This window comes from Heloderma suspectum, chromosome 4 (assembly GCF_057233095.1).
Source record: "Heloderma suspectum isolate Gila_16-S chromosome 4, 16-S_ref, whole genome shotgun sequence".
Taxonomy (NCBI): Eukaryota; Metazoa; Chordata; class Lepidosauria; order Squamata; family Helodermatidae; genus Heloderma; species Heloderma suspectum.
In genome coordinates, this window is record NC_139461.1 from 229349331 (window position 1) to 229372789 (window position 23459).

Here is a 23459-nt window from a genome sequence, read left to right on the forward strand (position 1 = left end):
CCTCAGACTCTACAGGCCTCAGTTAGCATGTTAAATGTTAAAGTTCATGACAGTACAATAAGAAAAAGACTGAACAAGTATGGTTTGTTTGGAAGGGTTGCCAGGAGAAAGCCTCTTCTCTCTAAAAAGAACATGGCAGCATGGCTTAGGTTTGCAAAGTTGCATCTGAACAAATCACAAGACTTCTGGAACAATGTCCTTTGGACAGACAAGACCAAAGTGGAGATGTTTGGCCATAAAGCACAGCGCCACGTTTGGCAAAAACCAAACACAGCCTATCAGCACAAACATCTCATACCAACTGTCAAGCACGGTGGTGCAGGGGAGATGATTTGGGCTTGTTTTGCAGCCACAGGACCTGGGCACCTTGCAGTCACTGAGTCGACCATGACCACCTCTGTATACCAAAGTATTCTAGAGTCAAATGTGAGGCCATCTGTCCGGCAGCTAAAGCTTGACCGAAATTGGGTCATGGAAGAGGATAATGATCCCAAGCACACCAGCAAATCTACAACAGAATGGCTGAAAAAGAAAAGAATCAAGGTGTTGCAATGACCCAGTCAAAGTCCAGACCTCAACCCGATTGAAATGCTCTGGCGGGACCTTAAGAGAGCTGTGCATAAACAAATGCTCACAAACCTCAATGAGCTGAAGCAATGTTGTAAAGACGAATGGGCCAAAATTCCTCCACAACGATGTGAGAGACTGATAAAGTCATACAGAAAATGATTACTTCAACTTATTGCTGCTAAAGGTGGTTCTACAAGCTATTGAATCATAAGGTGTACTTAGTTTTTCACACATGGCTTCTCCATTTCGGCTTTATTTCTGTAAAATAAATAATGACACGGTGTAATATGTCGTGTGTCGTTGTTCATCTGAGGTTGTATTTACCTAATTTTAAGACCTGCTAAGGACCAGATGATTTGTATTATATCCTGATACGTAAAACCATAGAACTAAAAGAGGGTGTACTTTCTTTTTCACGTTGCTGTGTGTGTGTGTGTGTGTGTGTGTGTGTGTGTGTATATATATATATATATATATATATATATATATATAAAATTACCCCACCCTTCCTCTAAAGATCTCACAAGCTTTCTTCCTCCCCATTTAGAATCAGAGGAAATCTTTGAGATAGGTTGGGCTGAGATAAAGTGATTGGCCCCAGTAATCTCCATAATTGTGTGGAGATTTTGAATCTGGATTTCCTTAGTCTTTGTCTAGCACTCGAAGTAATACTATTTGCCTAATGTAGGAAAATTGATAGAGTAGGTCTTGATTTTACAGACAGTATCCTTAATACATGTGTACTAGGGCTACAACACACCAACTTCTACATGAAGCAGTTGACCTGACGTTGAGTATGTGTGTGTGTTAGGTAATAGGTAATTTTAAATTTTCATATTTTTAAATGGACTAACACAAGCATGACCCTGATGGCTGTATTATTTTTTCATCTTGGGGAATCAAATTTTAAAATATGTAGAATTGCATATGGCACTCTTCATTTCTTTTGTTAACGTTTAGAGTCTGTGGAGCAGTTGAATTTCACTGCACACTGAAGGTAATCGAGCATTGGAAACTTTTTAAGTGTTCTAGCCTCAGTCATACGGCATTTGAATGACCAGTTTGATGAATGTGACCAATTTTATTTTTATGTAAATTTACAGAAGATAAAACTGACCTTGAAAACAGTGTGATGCAGAAGAAAATTAAAATCCCCAAGCTCTCTCTCAATCACCTAGAAGAAACAGGGGAAATTACAGATTATGGGGATGAAGATATGGAACTTAGACACTGTAAGGTATTGAAGTTTTGGTTTTTTTTTCTTTTTAATTTGGAAGTGCTTGAGTCTGTGATAAACCATTTAAGAATTCCAGGCTGGCTTTCAGTCCTTGGAATGCACAAAGAGAAATTGGGGTTTCAATCGTGTGCAACACTTACATAAAAGTAAGTGTCATTGAATATAGTGGAACTTACTTCCAATTAAATTTTGGACTAAAATTGGTGGGGATATGATTATAATTGAGAGCCCTGAAATGCTTTAAGTGTCATTTTTTCTAAATGCAGTTATTTCTTTCAGTTGTGTACAAGCTCCTTTATTTAGAAATTGTTGGGCACTGTTTCACTTCAGCCCAAAGTGGGTTTTTTTGTTTTGTTTTATTTTCAAATGAAGGGCAATGACTGGACTTTGTGAAAGTGAGTTATCAGAGTTATAAATAAAGTAGTATTGTAAATGAAAAATAAACTTTCATGACAATCTATTTTGCAGTGGCATCTGCTGTAAGGCTTTTTCAGCGGCTTCAACTGTTTTTCATTTTCATGAATTAATACTAGTAAATATCCTTATACTGGACTGGCATCTTCTAAAGTATAGCATATGGACAATTTGATTACACTTAGAGTTAATCCATGTGTTACACTTTTTGAGAGCATCAACACCTGTCTTTAACCTGTTTCTTTTCTAGAAGTTGTTTGCATGACCAAATCTTACTCTGTTAATAAAAATTATAACACCAAACCCTGGTTTGGTTCTGCATGAACAAGTAGCGTGAGTGAGCCATGGGATCATTGTATATGGCATTCTTAGCCTAAGCTCTCTGTTGCTAAATGGGAATCATAACAAGGTACTTCACAAGATTAAAGAAGCACATTATAAACTGAAAATGTCACAGAAAAATATTGCCATGAGTTGTAAAATGAGGTTTAGTGTACTTGTCTCTTAGGTGATTGGGCAAACATATTCAGCCAGAGTGATTTTAGTTCCACCATCTGAGAACTACTTTTTCTCAATAGATTTGGGTTGTCAGATCTACTTATCTTGGGTTAAAAGTTCCCTGCAAAATTTCTTCCAGGTTTTGTTATTGTTGTTAATATGCATTTAAAGGCATCTACCCCACAACCAATTTTTGCACCCTGCTGATTTAAGAGTATGTGGCTATAACATTCAAACATTTTGCTAATGTGGAACTAAGAAAATTACTGGAAGCTCCACAATGTAATAAAATAATTAGTATAAGACTGATGCAAAAACACAGATAGTACAAAATGTGTATAACATATGACCCCCCCACACACCTTTTGCTTATGTGATAAAATTGTTTGTGGATTGTAGAGCTTTGGTTCATCAGGCGCATATTATTCACCAAAGCTTTCCCTGTTTAGCCCGCTGTTGGGTGCTATGAAATAATCACTCATTTCTCCACTGAGGTAAGTAGGATTCCTGAGGTAAAACATTATCTGACCCTCCTTTGCTTATCGGTACTAGCATTTAGTGCTCCTTGCAGATGTGTACCCAATCTTAATTCTATGAAAATTAAATGGGGAGCAAATGCATGTACATTTACAATAATGTGGCAACATTATAGACTGAAACAGCATATACATAGCTTGTAAGTATAAAATAGTATGGAACACATTCAGGTTGTGTTTTTACATCTCAATTTAAGTTTATTTCAATTTGCAACAAAAAAGAACAGGCAGAAACATGAAAAAGCAAATTCTACTTGGAGATCGCCACAGCATATAATCAATATATAACTCCTGATTAGTAATTAGATGTATACGATATATATTTAAAATGTATTTATTATAGTTACATCTTGATTTTATATGGGGCTGATCAGGTCTACAATCTTACCTCCAGCAATGCTGCCACATACTGTGCCCAGAAAAACATATTTTGATTTTCCTCAACCAAACATGAACCATCCTACACAAAGCCATTCTCATCAGACATTCATTTATTTTGTGTGTGTGTGTGTGTGTATAAATAAATAAATAAATATAAAATCCATATTCACACATTTCCTGCATTTACATTAGTCTCTGTGGGACACCCCAGTAGCAGTACTGGAAAGCCTGAATGTTCGACAGCTCATTTGCTTGTTGCTGTAGTACACTGTACAATTGTACACTATACTATCAGGTGCTATATGGGTAATGGAAAGTATATTTTCTCATAGCCAAAATGGGAAGGAACACTCACCATGATACCCAGGGTGTTTCATTATAGCAGCCTGGTATTTTTTTCCTTTTGTGATGGTGATGTAGAATCCTCGGTTAGTAACAGGTTTTCCACCCAGGAAATAAAGGTGATGCCAGGCAAGAACAGGCTTTGTGAAATGTTAAGGAAGTTTTGGCTTAATATATTGGACTTGATCAGCCATATCACATGGATCATATCTCCTTTAGATCTAGTCTACATTTTGCTATCCATCCAAAACACAATCTGAGCCTTTCTGCTGGCAACTAATTGGGGGTTGGCTAAAAAGTGGAATTTCTCTCTATTCTTCTGTAGTTTGTCAAAGTGCAGGATTTTCCCATGGCTGAGAATAATATACCCTAAAGTAAAAAGTTAGTAGAGGCAAACTGTGCCAAAGCCCAAAAGGGTCTATTTATACTTTAATGAAAACTTAGTCCTCTTCTATAAATTGTGTCTACAAGCTTGCCAAATGTTGAAGGAACATCCCTATAGTTATTTGATAAAAGCTATGCCATTCTGGAAAATGATCAACAAGGCAATTTGTGTGTCTAGGCAGCAGAAAGCAAAGAGCTGACTTGTTGGGATCTACCGGGGTACTGTAAGGCACTATCGGGAAGATATGAAAGAATATTCATATACTAAGAATATGATAAGATTTTCTTTGAATAAGCTCTACTGTGGTCTATTAAAATCTTGGCATAGAATTTCTAGATACAATACAAAACAGTGTGGTTGGATCCAGATTTAGTCATACTTGGAGTGTACCCATTGCAATAAATGGGACTTTAGTTAATCATGACTAAGTTAAAGCCCATTGATTTTGATGGGTCTACTCTGAGATGACGTAGCAATCCTGTGGTCTCTAGGCATTGTCTGGGGGGTCATAGGATAGTGGGGATTCTTCCTCTAAGGCCGGAGACAGCTCTCTGACCTTGGAAGAGGGAATCAGAAATCCAACCCCCTTCCCTGCCTCCTTGCAGGTGGAATGGAAAGTACTGCACCAGTTGGCCTCTGAGGTCAGAAAATTGACCTTGAAAAGGGGGCATTCTGGTGGATGGGGAGGGGAAGAGACTGGAGAGTCCAGGATATGAGCTATCCTTAGCCTCTTCCAGCCTCTTTCCTTCTCACTTGAAAGTGCAGTCGCTAGATGGGCAGAAAACCATCTAGTGAAAAACCTAGTGCTCAGAGGATGGAAAGGTAAGGATCACCTCTGCCACTTCTTTTGCCCTGCTGGTCTTCATCCTGGCAGGACACTGGATACATGGCAGCCTCTGAGTTTGGAATCTTTTGTCTCACAAGGGCACAACCAATAGGATTGTGCCCTAAGTCTGGATCCAACCTGCTATTGGCAGAAAACTGTTTTTGATTTGATAAAAACTACTGGGTGTTTGGGGGTATAGTCTTTTTGATTGCTTAAAGAACTCAGTTTCTCCAATCAGTGCAATTTTACCTTCTCTTCAGCAGATAGTAAATCTTTTGTAACTGCACTTGAGCAAGCAAATACCTGCACTTAAATACACTGGATCATTTTGAAACTTCCAGAAATAATTTATCATGCTTTAAGTAGTGGACAAAAATGTTCATTATGGGTCTTTACTTTTTGGAATCAATGTGCTGTCATACCTACTATTTTTTCATATTGTCTCATCATGGAAGTTTCCTCTTGTGACAAGATCTACTGTTGAACTGCAAAGTCATTCTAGTCAATGCACGTTTTGGTTTTGAAACTTGCAGGTTTCTTCAAATGCTTGGCCTCATGACATTGAAGAGATTCTGAACATACTTGGAATTGAGGCTGTCTCTTGTCATTAGAATCTTAAGATCTTTGTACTGTTCTGGGTTTGATTTTGGCTAGTGATGAATGAGATCCTCTAATTTATCTTATAAGGAGTTCATTTTTTTCTGAGTGTTCACAAAGAATTCTCAGGAAAATCTTTAGGTCTTTCCCAAACCTTTTCCAAAAAAACCTGGAACAAACCAGGACCTAGGGCAGCTTACTCCCAGCCTCCCCCATCAGGTCACGTATCCAGTCATGCTTCCCAAACAAATCTATCTTGGCAAGGGGGATGGTCCAGAAGAACTGGCAGTGGGGCAGGGCTTGCTGGACAGGGAGATCTCATAGACCGTATCCTTAAGGACTTTAATGTGCTTAGGGGCATCCTTTCCAGCTGAGGTGCATGGGAGATGTAGTTTCCTATGCCTCCTGGCCAGGGGTGTTGCTAGGTTCTTAAAAGATCCAGGGCACAGGCCCATAACACAAATTTGCATATATATTCCCAGTCGTGTGGTGTGCATGTGGTGTGCATGTGGTGTGCTTACATGTGTGCATAGGTTACATACATACATAAGAAGTGTGCATTGACTCCCCACCCCACTTCAACTCAGACCCCGATTCAGCATTTTGGAAAACATCCCGCTTCTGCTCGGGCTAGTTTGTAGTCAGTCCACCTCAGCTCAGCACCAAACCTGAGTCAAGGTTTGGAAAAAATCAGTCTTTATGCTTCCTGTTGACTACCATGGGAAATTAGAACTGGATGGTAATTTCAGGCATAGTAGCCCCAGAGAAGGAGATTACACTTGCCCAATGCCAGAAAAATAGGTGCAGGGTTTGTATTTTTGTTTTCTTTTAAAGGGAACTGCCAATAACATTGTTAGTCCTTGGAAGAATTGGATAAAAATTTCAGGATTCATTTCCCCATCAGAGGAGATGATACCTGCCAAATTTCAGATTGATAGCCACAAGGGGTTTTGTACAAGGATGGCCTTGACATTTTGAGGTCTCCAAAAGAGGACGTACGTCTCTCTCTCTATTCTTTGTGGACCATTGCACTGAAAATTACAAACAGCCTAGAGGTGTCCCTAAGTAAGAAACCAGCAAAGTTTCAGAAGGATAGGTGCAGCAGTTCATGTGGAAGGGGAGTACTCCAATTTGGAGGAAGAAGTGATTTGCTTTCCCTTCCCTTCACCCCCTCCCCAATAGATTTTTGGGTAGATCTGTATGAAAATGCACAGGTCATTAAAGATGACCCCAGGCAAGAAACCTGCGAAGTTTCTGAAGGATATACATGCATTCAAATTTAGAATTACTAGAACTTATTTTCATTTCACCAATGTTATCAGCAGGGGAACATGGGTGGGAAGGTACTATTGCACTCATGTCCTGCTTGTGGGTTGTTCCGTGGGCATCTGGCTGGCCACTGTGTGAACAGAATGCTGGACTAGATAGACCTTGGTCTGATGCAGCATGGCTCTTCTTATGTTCTTAAATATAGAGTGCCTCTGAGCATGTGCAGAATGCTTTTCTTTTACAAATGAGTACTTACGTTCTCCCCCTACCAATACTATTCCCCTCCATGCAACCATCCCTCCTCATCCTACAGCAACTCCTCATAAAAACATACGTTTTGTTTTGTGCAACTCTCCTCTACCTCCTCCTAGTGCACAAGCTCTCATTGTATCTTCCTCCCCATAACTTCATTTGTGCCAAGACTTCACCAAGATTCAGCTAATGAGTCTGTTTTCAAAACTAGGGCTAAGTCATAGAGAAACTCTGAGCATGTATTAAGTGCCTTTCCCTCACCAATGAAGTTAGAGTTCATGCAACACCCCCCCCCCCCATGACAAAACATGCATAGGACTGAACTGAAAGGGTAGTCAATTCATTAGCCAGAACTGGGTAGGCACTGTATTAAGCCTGAGGTACCATGCTCACAACTCAGGACTTATTTCTGAGTAAACATGCAGAACAACGAGGTGCAAACCTCCCTGCAAAAGTAACTTTTGCTGGAATCTTATGCACACTTTCCTGAGGGTTAGCCTCATTAAACATAATGGGGCATCTGAGTAGGCATACATAGGCTTGTATAAATGAACTGTATTTATTTCCCCTCCACTTAAAAACAAACGAAAAACTCCTATTTTTTATTAAAGCTTTGTGTTCATAGAAACATAGGAAGCTGCCTTATACTGAGTCAGACCCTCGGTCCATCTAGCCCAGTATTGTTGACACTGACTTGCAGCAGCGGCTCTCCAGAATTTCAGGCAGGATTCTTTCCTAGCCCTACCTGGAGATGCTGGGGATTGAACCTGGGACCTTCTGCATACCAAGCATGTGCTCTACCACTGAGCTACAGCCCTTCCTATCGCTGGATAATGGCAACTGACAAACAAAACAGCCCCAGATTTTTTTCTCTGCAACCATGTGAACCCACTTTTCTCAAAGGCTTGAGTGAGGAGAAGGAGAAAAACCAACCCTCTTGTCTGTTTGTATAAAGTCAAATACAGTTGAGAACTTTCCTTGACCATGGAAGAGAATTCTCTTTAAAAATCCCCCAAGATATGCTCTGGGTGGAATAAAGAAGAGAGAGGGGGGGGAGGGGGGGAGGGGAGGGGAGAAAAGTAGAATGGTGATTGGAAAGTGGGGGGGATTTCCTAACCAAGTGGCTTCTTTCAGAGAAGTAGTACTTCAGAGGAATTTAGGAGACTGTGGAGGGTTTGTAAGGATTGCACGTACCTAAATTAACTTTGAGAGGTGAGGTGGCTGAGGGCTTTTTCTAGCTTTTTTTTTTAACACTCTAGAACCTATTTAAAAGCCTCAGCAGTTCCTTGATCATGACGCCACATAGTCCTAACCCTCCATTTGGAATAATTCAAGTCCTACAGCTATTTTGGAGAAATTAAAGTGGAGCGAGAGAAAGAAGTTTGTGGAGGCTGATTGGATCCTTTGCTATAGTGAATCAACTAAACTTCTGTAGAAGTCAAAGGTTCCAGTTTGAGGCTGTGTGAAATACCAGTATTCCACATGGAACTCTTTCTTCCCTTCCATCTCCCTCTTCAAAATTTCATTGTAAGCAAGCTCCCAGCAGTGGGCATGTAAGAGCAGAAAAGTAGGGGGAGAGAGGTTTTTTTGCGCCTCAAAAAAACTCTACACCAGAGATTAGGGATAGTGACCTCCCAATGGTCACCTTAAACACCTTCTGATTAAGATCTCTAATCCCCTGTGTGGCTTCATGGTTTTTACTTTTTGTTTTAGCCTTTGAGAAAAGGAAACTTTATGCATGGCTAGCACAAAAGCCACTGGACATAACTGTCTGAAATTTGGCAGGTTCAGTCAGCTCCAGAGAGGCTACCAGGTCCCCAAATTCCATGCACTTATGTGGAAGCACAAAACAATTATAGCTCTTTATTTTGACAGATTTTCTTGAAAAAAGCACATTTTACCTGTGGCTAGCACAAAAACCACTGGACCTAACTGCCTGAAATTTGGCAGGTTCAATCAGCGCTATGGGGGCTACAAGGTCTCTAAATCTCATGTATTTATCATGCAAACTAAAAAACTAAAACTAAAAAAGTGATGGCCATTTCTATTTTCCAATGCAAGTTAATGGGAAAATGTAAAAGAAAATGGCAATTAGGACAGCTCAAAAGATCTAGGGCACAGCTCAAAAGATCTGGGAACTGTACCAGGTGGCCCCCCAGTGACGCCCCTGCTCCTGGCCCAGTTCATTGAATTGGAGACATAGTAGCTACAAGTCCTGTGTGCAAGAATATCCAGACCTTAAGGATGAGGTCTACAAGGTCTCAGCTGTTTCCAGAGAATCCTCCCTGCCACTGGTTCTCCCCAGGGTAAGTTTATTTTGGGGGGCAACTGGCAGGGAGGGGTGGTTGGAAACCCATTATGAGCCAAGCCCATACCTTGAAGTGGGCTTGGGCTTGGCCATGGATTTCTGAAATTTGTCATGATTAATATTGGCAGGTTTGCTATTTCATCAATATGATGAGAGAGAGCTGACCCTAGTTACCCAGTCATAAGATATGAGCCACATGTAATGTATAGCTCAAAGATGCAAACCACAACCAAAATGTGTACATTAGTCTGACAAAAGGTAGAGGAATTTAAATCATTTTAATGAGAAGCACTATAAAGCAAGTGTTTGCGTTTTTTCTCTTGACAGATTTTTTTGGGGTATTTTTATTCTTATAATAAATCGAAAATGGAGTAACAAAAAAATGCTGTGGAGTAAGAAGGGTATGATACCTTGATTTTATCTTTTATAATCCCAAGATACTAATTTGATTTCTACAACGTTTTTAGGAAACTTCTGAACTTCAGAGGCTGCATGTTCTTATATATGCTCTGGCATACTGTAGTAACCATGCAAAACATGGTTCACCTTAGGCAGTAATTTCTGACTCAATGGGCCTATTAGCATGACACAACAGTGCTTAATGAGCCACGGTGGCTTGTTAACCACCCTGCACATGGTGGCTTGATTTACATAATTACCCTTGCTGGACACAGCTTCTCGTGTAGTCTGAACCTGATGAGGGTGGCTTGTTAGGGTGGTTAACAAACCACCCAGAACCCATGGCCTGTTGTAGGGTTGTGGGGTGGTTTGTTAACTACCCCAACAAGCCACCCTTACCTGCTTCAGATGATATGAGAAGCTGTGGTGGGAGGCTTGAATTGGCAACCTGGTACCTGTGAACGCCACAACCCACTGTGGCTTGAATGGGCTGTGGTGATCATGCAAACCAGGTCACTCAAAGTCCCAGTATATTTTTAATAGATACACTTAAATATGACATGCAGGGATGAAATTCACAAAGATGTATTATTGAACTAGTTTTTTAGTCATGGGCTTTTGAATGGATTTGCTGTGTTTTTAGCAAAGATGAAGATTGTTCCAATTCAAGCTGATCTTCTGTATCAATACTTTAATTTAGAATCCTAGACCTCTCTGTGGGTTGTACTTCAGTTACTAATAGGAAGTAAGGGACAACAAACTTTGATAGCTCTGATACTTGTGATATGGATGTACTCTTCTAAATATTGTTGCCACAGTATATTGACATTAATTTTACTCTATCCACCTGTTCTCCTTTCGTTGCAAATTAAAATAAAGTTACATTGTAGCATAAAAACATGACTGGTATGCTGGGTATGTTTGCTATTTTTTATATACTGGCTTTATACATGCTGTTTCTCTAATATTGCTCCTAAACCAAATAATGCTATTTTCAGATGAAAACACTTAGGGCAGTATCCAACTGGGATTCTGTGGCCTTGCTGGTAATGTTACATCAGTGGGAGCGGCTGCTTGCACAATGGGGAATTATCCGTTCTAAAAGTAACCCTAGAAACCCTTGTCTCTGGATCGGGGCAGGTCAGCGGAGAGCTCTTCTGAGAGCATCACTGAACTTCCTCATTCTGGAAGCTAGCATTTCTACTTGTTCCAGGTTGTTTTCAGAACCAGTAATTCCCCATTGCAGAAGCGGTCACTCCTGCTGGCACACACACAGAATAGAATACTGCCCTTAGTCATTATTTTAAAACTAACAATTGTAATTAAACATGTGTTTGATCATCTACTTTGCATAGTGTTAAAATGGGAACACAATATATGCAAGGAGGCTTGAGTACTATTACTGAAAGGCAAAAGAGGAGCAGGTAAATTTGCCTCAGAAACATTACCTCAGTAGAAACATGGCTGATTATTGCATAGTACAGGATAGCATGGCATTTCCACTAATTTTGTTGCATTGTAAAAGGCAAATAGTCTGAAATATGCTCTTAAACCAGCAGGGTACAAAACGTGTTTTTAGGTATGTGCATTAAAGGCATACTGTCAAAAACTGCAGGGAATTTTGTGGAACTATTACACCATTGTTGGCTGGACTATTTGCTACCTAAATCCACTGAGAAAAATATAGTTTCCAGATGATGGAATGAAACAACACAATATCTGTGTCTCTTTTTTTGTTTCATGGAAGCTTTTCAGTCTTAATAGTATTGTTGAAAAATGTCTAGGTGCGAAGGTTTTTCTTATGTATGTTGAATAATGCATTTTGCACAAAAGGCACAATAATAAAACTCAAAGAATGCTCAGAGTTCATGTAAACAGATGCTATCTTATCTTCATTGTATAGAGACTCTCTGTGTTCATAGTGGAGAATTCTCATTGGTGGATGCCCACAAATTTTGACTGGCCTTGGTAGCAGCCGAAATGTGTGCTTGCTACCAATCTCAGATCTGACCAACAGTGTGGGGCTCATCTTAGCTTAGAGAGGTTGAGAAAGAAGTGAGATGTCTTACTGGCATCTGAGCCAATCTGAGGCTCTCTTGAGTGTGAGGTCTGGGATTTTCAAGGCTCTGGAGAAGGGCAGGGGCTTTTGCCAGAATAAAAAATATACCAGTTGTGAGTAGTAAGCATGTTTGTAGATCCACGCCCATCGCACAGGGGAAAAAAACCTGAATCCCTGCCAGTCCACCTGAATCTGCATGTTTTAAGGCCTTTGGTGGTTATATGTAATAAAAACAAGTGGCTGGAAGGTTTGTGATTTATTATTTTTAACTTTTTGATGCAATAAAAATAATTGACCTAGTTTGTACAGAATGCGTAAACGAGGCAAGGTGTAAGCGGGAACAGCTAAACAACCCATGGATCTTTTGCCCATGGTGTATATAATGTTAGATGTGAACCAGGACCTCTGGCTTGTCTCTCCCCTGACAAGCCAAAGAAAGCTTATTCTTGCAGCAGGAATGATTGGGCAGCATGCACCAACACTGCCTCGTTCACGACAATTCACAATTTTAAAAAAGTGTGGGTTATTGTTATGTGTGAACCCGCCCATTGTATATGGTGCACATTTCCACCTTGAAAGTATATTTCCCCTTGCAATGATTTCTGTAGCATGCTATATGTTGTGGTATATTAACACAATGTTTTATTATAACACACAGAGACAAGATGGGAGGAAACAAAGTGAAGGTACGCACAAAAGCATTGAAGCAGTTGTTGCGCGCCTTGAAAAACAAAATGGAATGAGTCTCAGTAGCAATTCCAGTCCTGAGGCAACGTTTATGGAAACTTCAGAAAGGATGAACAATATGGATGATGCTGTAGTTCCTCGAGTTCTCTATGAAGAATTGTTGAGAAGCTATCAGCAACAGCAGGAAGAAATGAGACACATTCAACAAGAACTTGAGAGAACAAGAAGACAGCTTGTCCAACAAGCAAAAAAACTAAAGGAGTATGGGACATTAGTGTCAGAAATGAAGGAGCTCAGAGACTTGAACAGACGACTACAGGATGTACTGCTTCTCAGACTAGGCAGTGGTAAGTGCTGGATATATGTGGGACAAATTAGTGAAAAGTTTACAGAACAATCCAACTATGTCTTTGAATACTGCTTAACTTTCTGTATCTTACATTGAAAATTTTGTATTGGCTTTACTTTTGGAATCTTTAAAAAAAAATAATAGAAGCCTTTGTGCCGGTAAGATTGAGTTGGTTTTCCCAAAGGCCCATGCACATTCGCAGGCAGCCATAGCTGTGAAGAATATCTTTTGATCTCCCCTTCCACCAATATTCAATTTGCAACAAGAGCATATATGTAAACGTAAGAATTTTTAGTGGTGCCCTAGTCCTTGTAACATCTGAAGCTGTAGTAGTAGGATCTCCAGTCTTGGAAGAATGCCAAAAGGAATACAACAAAACTCTTGACTAAAAGCTAGAATTCTGTTATTTCTTTTATAGTACGTTCTAGAGTTTATTTGGAATTAAATCGCACTGTCCAGTGGGGTTTACTTCCAGCTAAGTGTGCATAGGATTGCAAACCTATAGGACAGACCCACGAAGTTCATGGGTAAGTGTCAGACTTAAGGTAATATTAATCTGAAACTGTAGGAAAAACGTTTTCTCTCAAATGAACTCTGACTAACATAACATGACTAACATAACATGTAAATATCATTTGTTAGATACACAAAAATACATGCTTACATAGCAAGTCACTGTGCATATAATACTTTACTATTCATGCACATATTAGAATAAAACATCAAGTCCATGTTGGAATGTGCAATGTCCATGGGAATTCACACCTGGCTGAGACAAAACCCTAATGATTGATTTGTTTGTTTTCAACACAACCTGTCATCAGAGCTGACATTTTTCACAGTTAAAATGAAATGCATCTGCATGTTGGGCAAAATCCAATGGGGCAGTTACACCCCTGCTGATTTTCTTACACCCTGCCAGTTCCTTTGCACAAGCGAGCCCGCACCACACGTGTAACATGTATAACAGCGATTTAGTGCTTCCAGGGCAACCTGAAACGAGCAGAAGCACTCATTTCTGGAAGGAGGCAAGTTGGGGACACTCACATCAGGGAGCTCCGCCAACCTGCCTCTGCCCAGAAACTTCTGCTTCTGCTCATCTCAGGGCTTCCCCTAGGAAGTGGGAAATTTCCCTTGCATAACCTGTGGGTCCCACTTGCACAACAGAATTGGCAGTACTTACCATTTGCAGAAGGGAATTGGTGGGGCAGAAATTAATCAGTGGGGCATAAGTACCCCATTGGTTTCTGCCCTTTGTGTTGAGACTGGCTTCAACCTTTTTCAAGTCCTTTTGAGACTTCCTTGAGGCAAGAAAAAGGGCTGTGATAGAGACTGCATCCAGCTCCTGAAGCTGCCTTTGTATATTCTAGATGGGCCTATCTCCTCGGCCTACCTAGGGAGAATCAGAAAGAAACTTCAGGAAAGGCCTGCCTTCTCAGTTGAGGAGAAGCTGGTAGAAGTTTCTCAGTTCTTAAAAAAAACACAAAAAAGCGGTTGCGTCTAGTAGAGAAATACTCTTGATTCTATACACTTTTAAACAACACCCAAGTTGAAGTTACTAATAATTAACCTACAAAGGCTGTAATTGCTAAATAGATAACGAATCATATCTTTCATCTCAAAGTAATAATTACGAATTGAACATTACATTCATATGGAAGGAACTGTGACAGGCACGCTATTTTGTGTTAGTCACATATTAAGATATATCTGTGGCTATTACGTTAGCCACAGATAGGGATGTATGGATTGTATAAAATCCGAGCTGTCTACATTTCACAGATTGTCAGGCACCTTTCATTCCGTCGTCCGATCACTGATGGAATCTGCTTTCTTTCATTTTCAGAATTTGCACAAATTCGCACTTGCGCAACTTCACAAATCCCCCCCCAAATGCGCAAATCCTCCCCAAATGCACATTTTCATGCTTTAGCCTATGGGGGAAATCTGCATTTTTTTCTGTTTTTTTGTTTTAGTGGCATATTTTTCTATTACTAAATTTGTGTAAAATTCGGGAAGGTTAGAAAAATGGTCCACAAGTCCGCAGAATTTGCCTGACTGGGGAAAAGCTGGTCTGCTGCAGAATTCATGGGTCAGATTCATAAAAATCTAAACTCATTTGATTCCTTTGCAGATCTCTCCAACATCCCTAGCCACAGTTACAGTTACATGTTAAAAACCATTTCAAATAACATCTCACCACATTTCCTGAATGCTAATGCATTCCAAGAAGACAATAAAGTTTAAACATGTAGATCAGCCTTCCCCAACCTGGTGCCCTCCAGATACGTTGAACTACAACTCCTGCCATCTCCAGCCAGCATGAGAAATGCAGAAAAATATGTGTGTAGTTGTGACTTAAGATAACAGATTCAGATTCAGCTTGCTATAAATTTTATTGGCCTAAGTTCATCTGATTTCATTCTAATGTAATATTCTCATTTTGCTAAATGAGGAGAAAAACCTGAAAATAAATACAGTAAGGGGCCATTAACTAATTGCCCATTTTCTTGGAGAAGTCTCCTTTAAAGAAATTGAGTCATCTTGCACATGGTTGTTTTACTTATATAAGATACCACTTTAGTATGCAGATTATGAAACTTTGTAGAATCATCTTGAAAATGATGTAAAACATGGCAACTATGTTTGCAAGTGAAAAAAAATTGTTGACATTTTCATGGGCTTATTTTTAGGGCCAAACTAGATATTATGCTAAACATGCTGAAACTGCCAGCAACAGATTTTAATTGCCCCTTTCTTTCCATAACATCTGTGTCCTGACATTACAATGTCCTGCATTTTTTTTCTCTCTGCATTCCACTTCATTAAATTATGCTGGTTGGGAATGGGCAAATGAGGAATGTTGTGATGTTGGCAAGTGTGAGTTTTACTAATCCATATAGTGGGGACTAAAAGCAATATGTGGCTGCCACATGTTTAGTGTAATGCTCTGGTTGGCAAGTAGCCAACTACTCAGTGACACTGAGTGGAAGGTAAACATAGGAAAGTCTAGTTCCATCCCAGGGCCCTGCTGGCAAATGTAATCATCATTCCTTTCCACAATATGTGCAGTTAATTTGCATGAGGGAAGGCGGTGTAGGGGACATAAGTCACATGACGAACACTCATAAAGGCAAGAGAGGAAAGAGAGAAGTATACAAATGAGATGAATCTTCCCTGTGTGCCCCTCTGCTTCCCCTCCTCTTTATGCTATCAAAGTAGCAAAATAATGTGGAAATGCAAATGGAAAAAAAGAACTTTCTTCCTTTAGTCCTACCAATTCATTGATCTTCCTGAGTGGCAACCCTCTCAAAGCCAATATTTGGAAGAAAAAAATAAGGAGATGTATATTCCATACAGGAGAAAGAAGGACGTTGCCCTGGGGGAGGCAGGAGACTGAATGGAAGAAATCACTTCTTTGTGCATCCCTCCGCCATTCTCACCTGCACTTCCTCTCCTTCCCTGTCTACCTGGCTCAGAAGGATAGAGAGGCAGACAAGCACATGAGCCCTCTGTCCCTGTGGCTTAGAAAAGACTGGTGTAGACAGAAAGATGGGAGAGCATGTGAATAAGACAATTTCCTTATTTGTGGACCTCTCCCTAAAGGATTCTGGGAGGAAAGTGGAAGTGAGTGAATTGACAGCTGAGTGCCAGATTAGCCCTCCTGGAAAGGCTGTAGTGGTCTCCATGAAGCTTTCTTTTCTGAAACTAGAAATATGAGCCACTCCCACTTATTTCTAAAATCAGATTGGCTCAGAAAAAGCAGAGCTATTTCCCGATCAGCTGGGAAGTAGCTTGGATTCTTTCTAAGCCCATCCAATGGGAACTGGTGTTGGTGTTACCCATCTTGATATACAGTTTTTGTCCAGAAATAGATTTGAAGGCAGTTTACAACAAATAGTTTGACCTACATTTTCTGCTGCAGCTGTAAGCCCTGTCCACAGCAGATTGGATCTGTGCATACCTGTGCCATGCTCTTTCATCAATTGGCTGTGGACTCTACAGGTAGCTCTTTTTCTCAGTGTTCAGATCTTGTCTATGCAGCTATTTTAGTTATTTTTCCTTCTTGAAAGTTGTTACAAATTTCTTTCTTAGCATCTGATGTCTTTTTCTCTGGGAAGTATTATAAAAAGGTTCTGTTTGGTTCCCTCTTCCAAGCATGATAGTGTAATTTCCTACTTGATATTCTCCTGCTTATTTTTCTTTGAGATTTCATTTAGCTCCTTGAAGTGTAGATAACTGGCTTCTCTTACATTTTCCAGTACTGTGTGAAAGGGGTGTTTGTAGAGTATATGAAAGTATTGGATTATTTTTTACCTTGTGTCTTAGAGTGTTTTAGTGCAGCAAATCTGGTAGTCCTGTATTCCAAAAAAACCAGTAGAGTAAAATGAGCAGCTTAGATGTTTTTCCTTGTTAGACATATGATGCGGTAATAAAACATTTAAAAATAGAGAAGTATAATTTCAATAAACTATTGCAGTTCTGTCAAAGGTTTAGTTAGATACAAATCTCAAAACATGTTGGTTTACTTGCACTCAAAGTAAACTAAACTGTCAGAGTGATTGCACCTCTGTTTAGAAAAAGGAACATAAATTGGTTTCATTGTTTTGGGTTTGTAGTGTTGAATGCCTGTCACCTTTCCATTTTTACCCTACACACCTTTTCTGCCCTTTCAGAATCAAAGCACTGAGAAGTGAATATAGTTTCTGATGTGAGTATGTAGCTAGCATACTTTCGCTTGAGTGATCTAATGTCAAGTGTGCCTGAGATAAAACTAGTGTTGGCTATAAATTTTTAGAAGGCATAAGCGGGTTGCCTGTGTGGAGTGAAGAGAGGGGAGAAAAAAGGACTAAATTTTGCGTAGTTCATTTTGTTTCCTTTGATAGAAAAAACACTCTAAGAGCCTAGGAGGCAAGTTCATATTTTTTTACACAGGCTCTGAAATCTCAAGTCTGCCCTCTTTTGATCTCTTAAATATTTATGTTGGATGTTTACCACTTCAAATATATTACATAAAATGTGAATCCACACTTGAGGCTTTTTCCTTACATTTTTTCCTCCCTTTGTGAAAGATTAAAACCTTTGCTGTGCTGTATCTGCATTGTTCCTTGCTCTAGTGCTTCAGACTTTGGGGGCAGTAGCAGCAGTTGGTGCTGATAAATTGGTGCTGGATGGCATAGCTGTGCTGCTGGTGTATGTGTTGGTGAAGTAGAGGAGATGCTTAGGCTGTTGCTGAATCACAAAAGCTGTTGAAGGTCTTACCACATATCAGGGTAATACTGCTTGAGAAAAATACTGTAATGGGAAGTGGAAAGGAGAGGAAATCCTAAAGGCAAGTGTGATAGCTGAACAGCTGTCCCTCTCTTACCTTGCTTAGGATGCTACTTAAGCTGCAGCAGTACCAATCTCTCCTTAAATGACACTAGCTAAAGTGGTTCCATAGAATTATGTTGGAAGGCTGCCTCATATGATCAGTATGTTCTACATCCAATTATATTGTGTTAAATAATACTGTAGGTGTGTAATACCATGGCCTGTGATCAGCCCATGAAGTATGTGTAAATTAGGTGGGCAGCTTGTAGACAAAAACATCAGTAGGGCCACAACTCCCATGATCCCTCACCATTAACTATCCTGGCTAGGGCTGATTGGAGTTATGGTGGAAATAGCCAGAGGGCCACACACAAGTTGCCTACCCTTGGTGTAAACCACTGTTAGAGACAGAATTTCAGAATTCACCATCTCTGCCCCCTAACCTTTGTCATGAGTCGTCTTACCACTTTTTGTCTGTGAGTTAAAAATAATACCTAAAATTTTATCTCCGAGTGGTATTTTATCCCAGAATGCCACTCTGAAGACTTTGAAATGGCAAAAGAAACTCACGAAGCAGAGCTGGTCTGACTGTATTTCTTTTCTAATTCTGATCTCAAGTTCTGGATGATCCCTCCACTTAGAACAATAAAGAATACTTCTCACTGGAACAGGGATTTTTCTTTCCCTGCGCTTCTCTTTGCTGTGTTAAGATAATATGTTTGTATCAACTTTCAGAAACTTCCCATAACTGCATAATTTCTTTCTTGCTTATCGAAGCACAAAAGCTACAGAGAGAGAGAAACTTTAAAAGTAAGCATGGTGCATGGCAAATTAGGCACGCAACACCAATTAGCAAAAACGCAATAAAAGGAATTGCATGTCTAATTCACAACATGCTGTGCTGTAAATGCAACTCTTAGTAGTTTGTGAAATAACTGTGAAGTTTATCTGGTTAGAAGAGGCTTTGATTTTGTAATGAAAACTAGCCAGAGATTTAGAACATAAATAAGACTTTTTAATGCTTGGTGTCAGTGGCTCCTAAGTAATGGAACCTCATGTTTTTGCAGAGGTTCTCGGGATTGTTGTTATGATAAAGTTTACCAGTCATACTGCTTTAGGAAGATTTGTAATGTCATATGTACAAATACGTAGAGCATCAGCAAACAGCAAAAGGGCACCAAATAAAAATAGCATGAAGGTTTCAGCTGAGATAACCTTTTCATTTTACAAATAAATCAGTTCTGCCTGGGATTTTGGGGGGGGGTCTATATTTCTCCATGCTACAGGAATTATATGTAGCTAGAGAGAATGTTGTTCATACTCTAAAACAGAAATATGTCCTGCCTGTCCCTTGAATTTTCAAGACATGGCCTTCTCTTAGGGTTAGACAAGACATGGCATCACATTGCTTCCTTCATGCTGCCATGGAATATCTCGAGCAGCAAAGTGCAGCATAAAGGTGTGAGTCCTGGTTTGTGGGGGATTCTGTTGGTTGCACAAAGATGTTGGACGATTCTGTGGAAGCTGTTGCTATGTCAAAGAACTCTTCACTGATGTGCTGACTTCCTCAAGAGTTCTCCAGTCTACCTGGTCTCCTTTCTCCACCCCTCTGGTTCTTGGAGGCAAAGGGAGTCCTCCCTTTGCTTCTGAAGCAACCAGTGTGGGTGAGGCAAGAACTGGGCTGAGAGAACACATGCCTTTTAGCATGTTTTCTCCGAGCCCAGTTCCCCCACTCCAAAAATGGTTTAGAGGCGAAGGAAGGGTTGAGTCCTCTTTACTTCCAAATAGGACCAGGCTGTGGTTCTAAGATGAACAATCAGGCACTGGGGAGTGGAGATGGGCAGAGGGCAGAGTAGCTGGCTGTGCTCCATATCCTCTGCGAAGTCCAACCCCAACACCACCAGGGATAGGGAACATGCAGCCAACAGGCAGCATGCAATGACTCCTGGCTTTTTTTGTGCCCCCCCCCCCAAATCGCTGCCACTGAATGTGCTGCAGAGGTTTGGTGGAGTAGTAGCCAAAAAGGACTAATTTTGCTGTATTCAAATCTTGTATTAAAGAGAGAAAGCAAGTTGTAGTTTGTCACTAAAATTCAGTGCCACTGCAGCAAAATGGGAAATCAGACCTTTTTTGCCACCATGCTACTGAATTTCAGTGGCAAACGTAGCACAGGCAGGGTGTTATCACTGGCTAACTTATTGCTGGCTTTGGGAGGAAGAAGGCTTTTTCCTCCCTCCGAGTTGCAGTGATGAAGTGATGCATTTCTGACACTTCCCCCCCCCCCCCACACACACGCAAAACTATACCAAGGAGGAGTTCTTCCTCTTGATTGCCTCCCATCTCTGCTTGCACATTCATCTATCATTCAGTCTGGCCCTGCCCTATATTCACCAAGTTAGATAAGCTATGATAATGAGTGAGAGCAGTGAGTAGAGATGCAAACAACTAATCTTGTGTCCTGAAATTGAACATTTGGGGGGGAAATTTTAAACATCTATGAAATTTTTCATCTTGCAGAATGGAACAGTGAAACACTTTTTAAAGTAGCATTCAAAATGGTATTAGAACCAGTTCATCCTCCGATAAATCTCTTAGATCTCAGATTCAAAGGTAGCAAATATTAATGATGATAACATTTTTACTGCCTCTGGCTGGATTATTAAACGAGCCTCACTCTTAGAACTAGATGTTGTCTTAGTACTATCTGATGTTGCAAAATACAGAGCAACTTCAGGTATTTGAATCAGGAGCACAGTCTACAAATTCATCAGAATGTTTTTGCAAGGTCTTGGTACAGCATAGCCTCTGACTCCTCTTATTTCTCACTTGCCCAGTACCAAACCTACCTGAACAAATAGAGAGATCTTTTTAACCAGGTCATTCTGTCTGTCTAGGAAAGTAAGATTAGGTTTGATAAGAAAGCAAGTATTGCATATATTTCGATTTTTATGCCATAATAACTGTGTTAGTTTTAGGGTGCAACAAGGCTTTGTTTTTGCTGCAAGAGACTAACACAGCACCCCTCTGGAAAGAAAAAAAAGTGTGTGTGTGTTTTCCCATGACTGCAGCATATTAAGAAATTTTATTTTTCTAGTCTGAGTGGGGAGTACACAGATTTCGGGGTGCTTCCAGATGGAGGGCTTTTGCTGCCAAAAGACATCGTGCAACAGTTCTGTTTTTCACTCCTTAACTGATTTTTTTTGGTGGAAATAAAAAAGACAGACCAAGTGGTGGGTTAAGTGAAAGATGACATTGTCTGGAAACCCTGTAAAATTCTGTGAATGAGGCAGGGCAGTTGCACAATAAAAGTCTTGTCTGGAAGCACCCTAGGATGAAATTTTATGAGCCTTCCTTATGTCAGGGTTATGCTTACCAGTCACCTGTGTGTGTAGTAGAAGAGAAATTTTGTTTGCATCAACCACAAGCCATTGAATTAATGTTGTTGTTCGGTCGTTCAGTCGTGTCCGACTCTTCGTGACCCCATGGAACATAGCACGCCAGGCCTTCCTGTCCTGCGCTCTCTCCTGGAGCCTGCTCAGCACTGAATTAATACATCACACAAAATACAACAAAACAAATAAAATTGTCAGACTAAAAATTATAAAAAATTACTTACACCCACCACAGAATACATCCAATATAAAACACTACTAAGCAAGTAGAATTACCAAAATGAAATAAAAAATCAGGACTCAGGGCACCATAGTAGACCTTATTTTAATGGTGGCCACCAAAGTTTTTGCAAACTTTGCTGTCACCTGTTTATCTCGGTCCATAAGAAGGGAAGGATACATACAGCTCAGATGAGTGCCCTGAGAGAGATATTAGTACTGGGGTTATTCTTCCTGCAAATTTCTATAAAAGTAGCCAAACAACAGAGTATGAGCAAGTGTTTCAGTGCCATCTTCACATGGATTTACACTTAGTCGCCTGTGTGTTTTCCTCCAGGTGGGCTTGCCCCCTTTCACCTGTTTAGCCTTGGAAAGCCTACTGTCTCTTTAAAGTTAGGTGGAAGAAGGTAGTTCTGATTAAGCTGGGTGCTCTATAATGTTTGGGGAGACTTTTATTTCCAGTAAGAAATGAGATACCTCTGCCTTCACTTTTCAGAACACCGCTGTTTGGGGCCCTCTAAGTTGGAGTGTGTTAGGACATGGATAGAAAGCGGGGGAGGAGGAATCAGGCACATAGGCAGAAACTGGGCAATTTCCCATTAAATGTTTAATTTGCAAATTATGCTTCCATTTCTTGGTCAAGGTGGGAGGCGGTGAGTATTCCACTTCCCTGCTATCTCTCATCTAAGCTACTTCAATGTGGTATGTAGAGGTATGCTGTGGTCTCCACATTTGCCATTCTTCCCTCCTGCTCATCAGCCCTTCCCTTATAATATTATAATGAGCATTTTCCTACTATCCTACAGATAAAGATGAAGGACTGCATACATGACTATCACCTATGTTTAAAGAATGCCACCAGTGATATTTTTCTCTCTTTGACAGTGTCTTCTCATCAGTAGTGCTGGTTGTATATGGGAGCAATTTAAAGATATTGCCTAATAAACTTAGATTGTATGCAGCTCCAGCCTAGTGGGCATAATCCTTTTGGTTACAGAAGCAGTTAGGCAGTGGATTTTCCAGGAACATAGACTTATTTACTCTTAACATATCAGCAGTTATGTTTTACATACTGATTTTGGCATAGGATAACTTGCTGGTTTAGAAGAAAATGATACTTTGAGCTTTTCTGCATAAATCTAGACATGGTATTTCAACTTCCCTACAGTGTGTGTTAAAGGCAACTCAAAACTGATTTTAATGACCCTTTATATAGATTTTAGGATTCTGTGCAAAATGTATCCAGTCAATGGAAAAATGGGATCCTTTGTCTAAAGATGTTAGTGTAGTCATAATTATTGAAATTTTCAAATTCATATTGAAGGTGCTGTTCACATACTGGCTTCCATTTTTAAGATCAGTTTGTAGTTCTAAAATGTTGGTTACAAATATCTAGCTATCTGTCCACACACACACATGTCTGCCT

At 40.1% G+C, this 23459-nt stretch overlaps 1 protein-coding gene across 3 annotated transcripts in view; it reads left to right on the forward strand.

The window, feature by feature from the left end:
* The window catches only part of BEND5 (BEN domain containing 5), a 1382785-nt gene that overhangs the window by 813869 nt on the left and 545457 nt on the right, over positions 1 to 23459 (forward strand). For 2 of the 3 annotated variants that reach the window (XM_084852551.1, XM_084852553.1), the window contains 2 exons: positions 1674 to 1807; positions 12732 to 13107. The exons of the other annotated variant lie outside the window; for it this stretch is intronic. In XM_084852551.1, coding sequence (XP_084708677.1) covers positions 1674 to 1807; positions 12732 to 13107 — 510 coding nt within the window. The remainder of the gene's footprint in view (positions 1 to 1673; positions 1808 to 12731; positions 13108 to 23459) is intronic. 3 annotated transcript variants of the gene reach the window in all.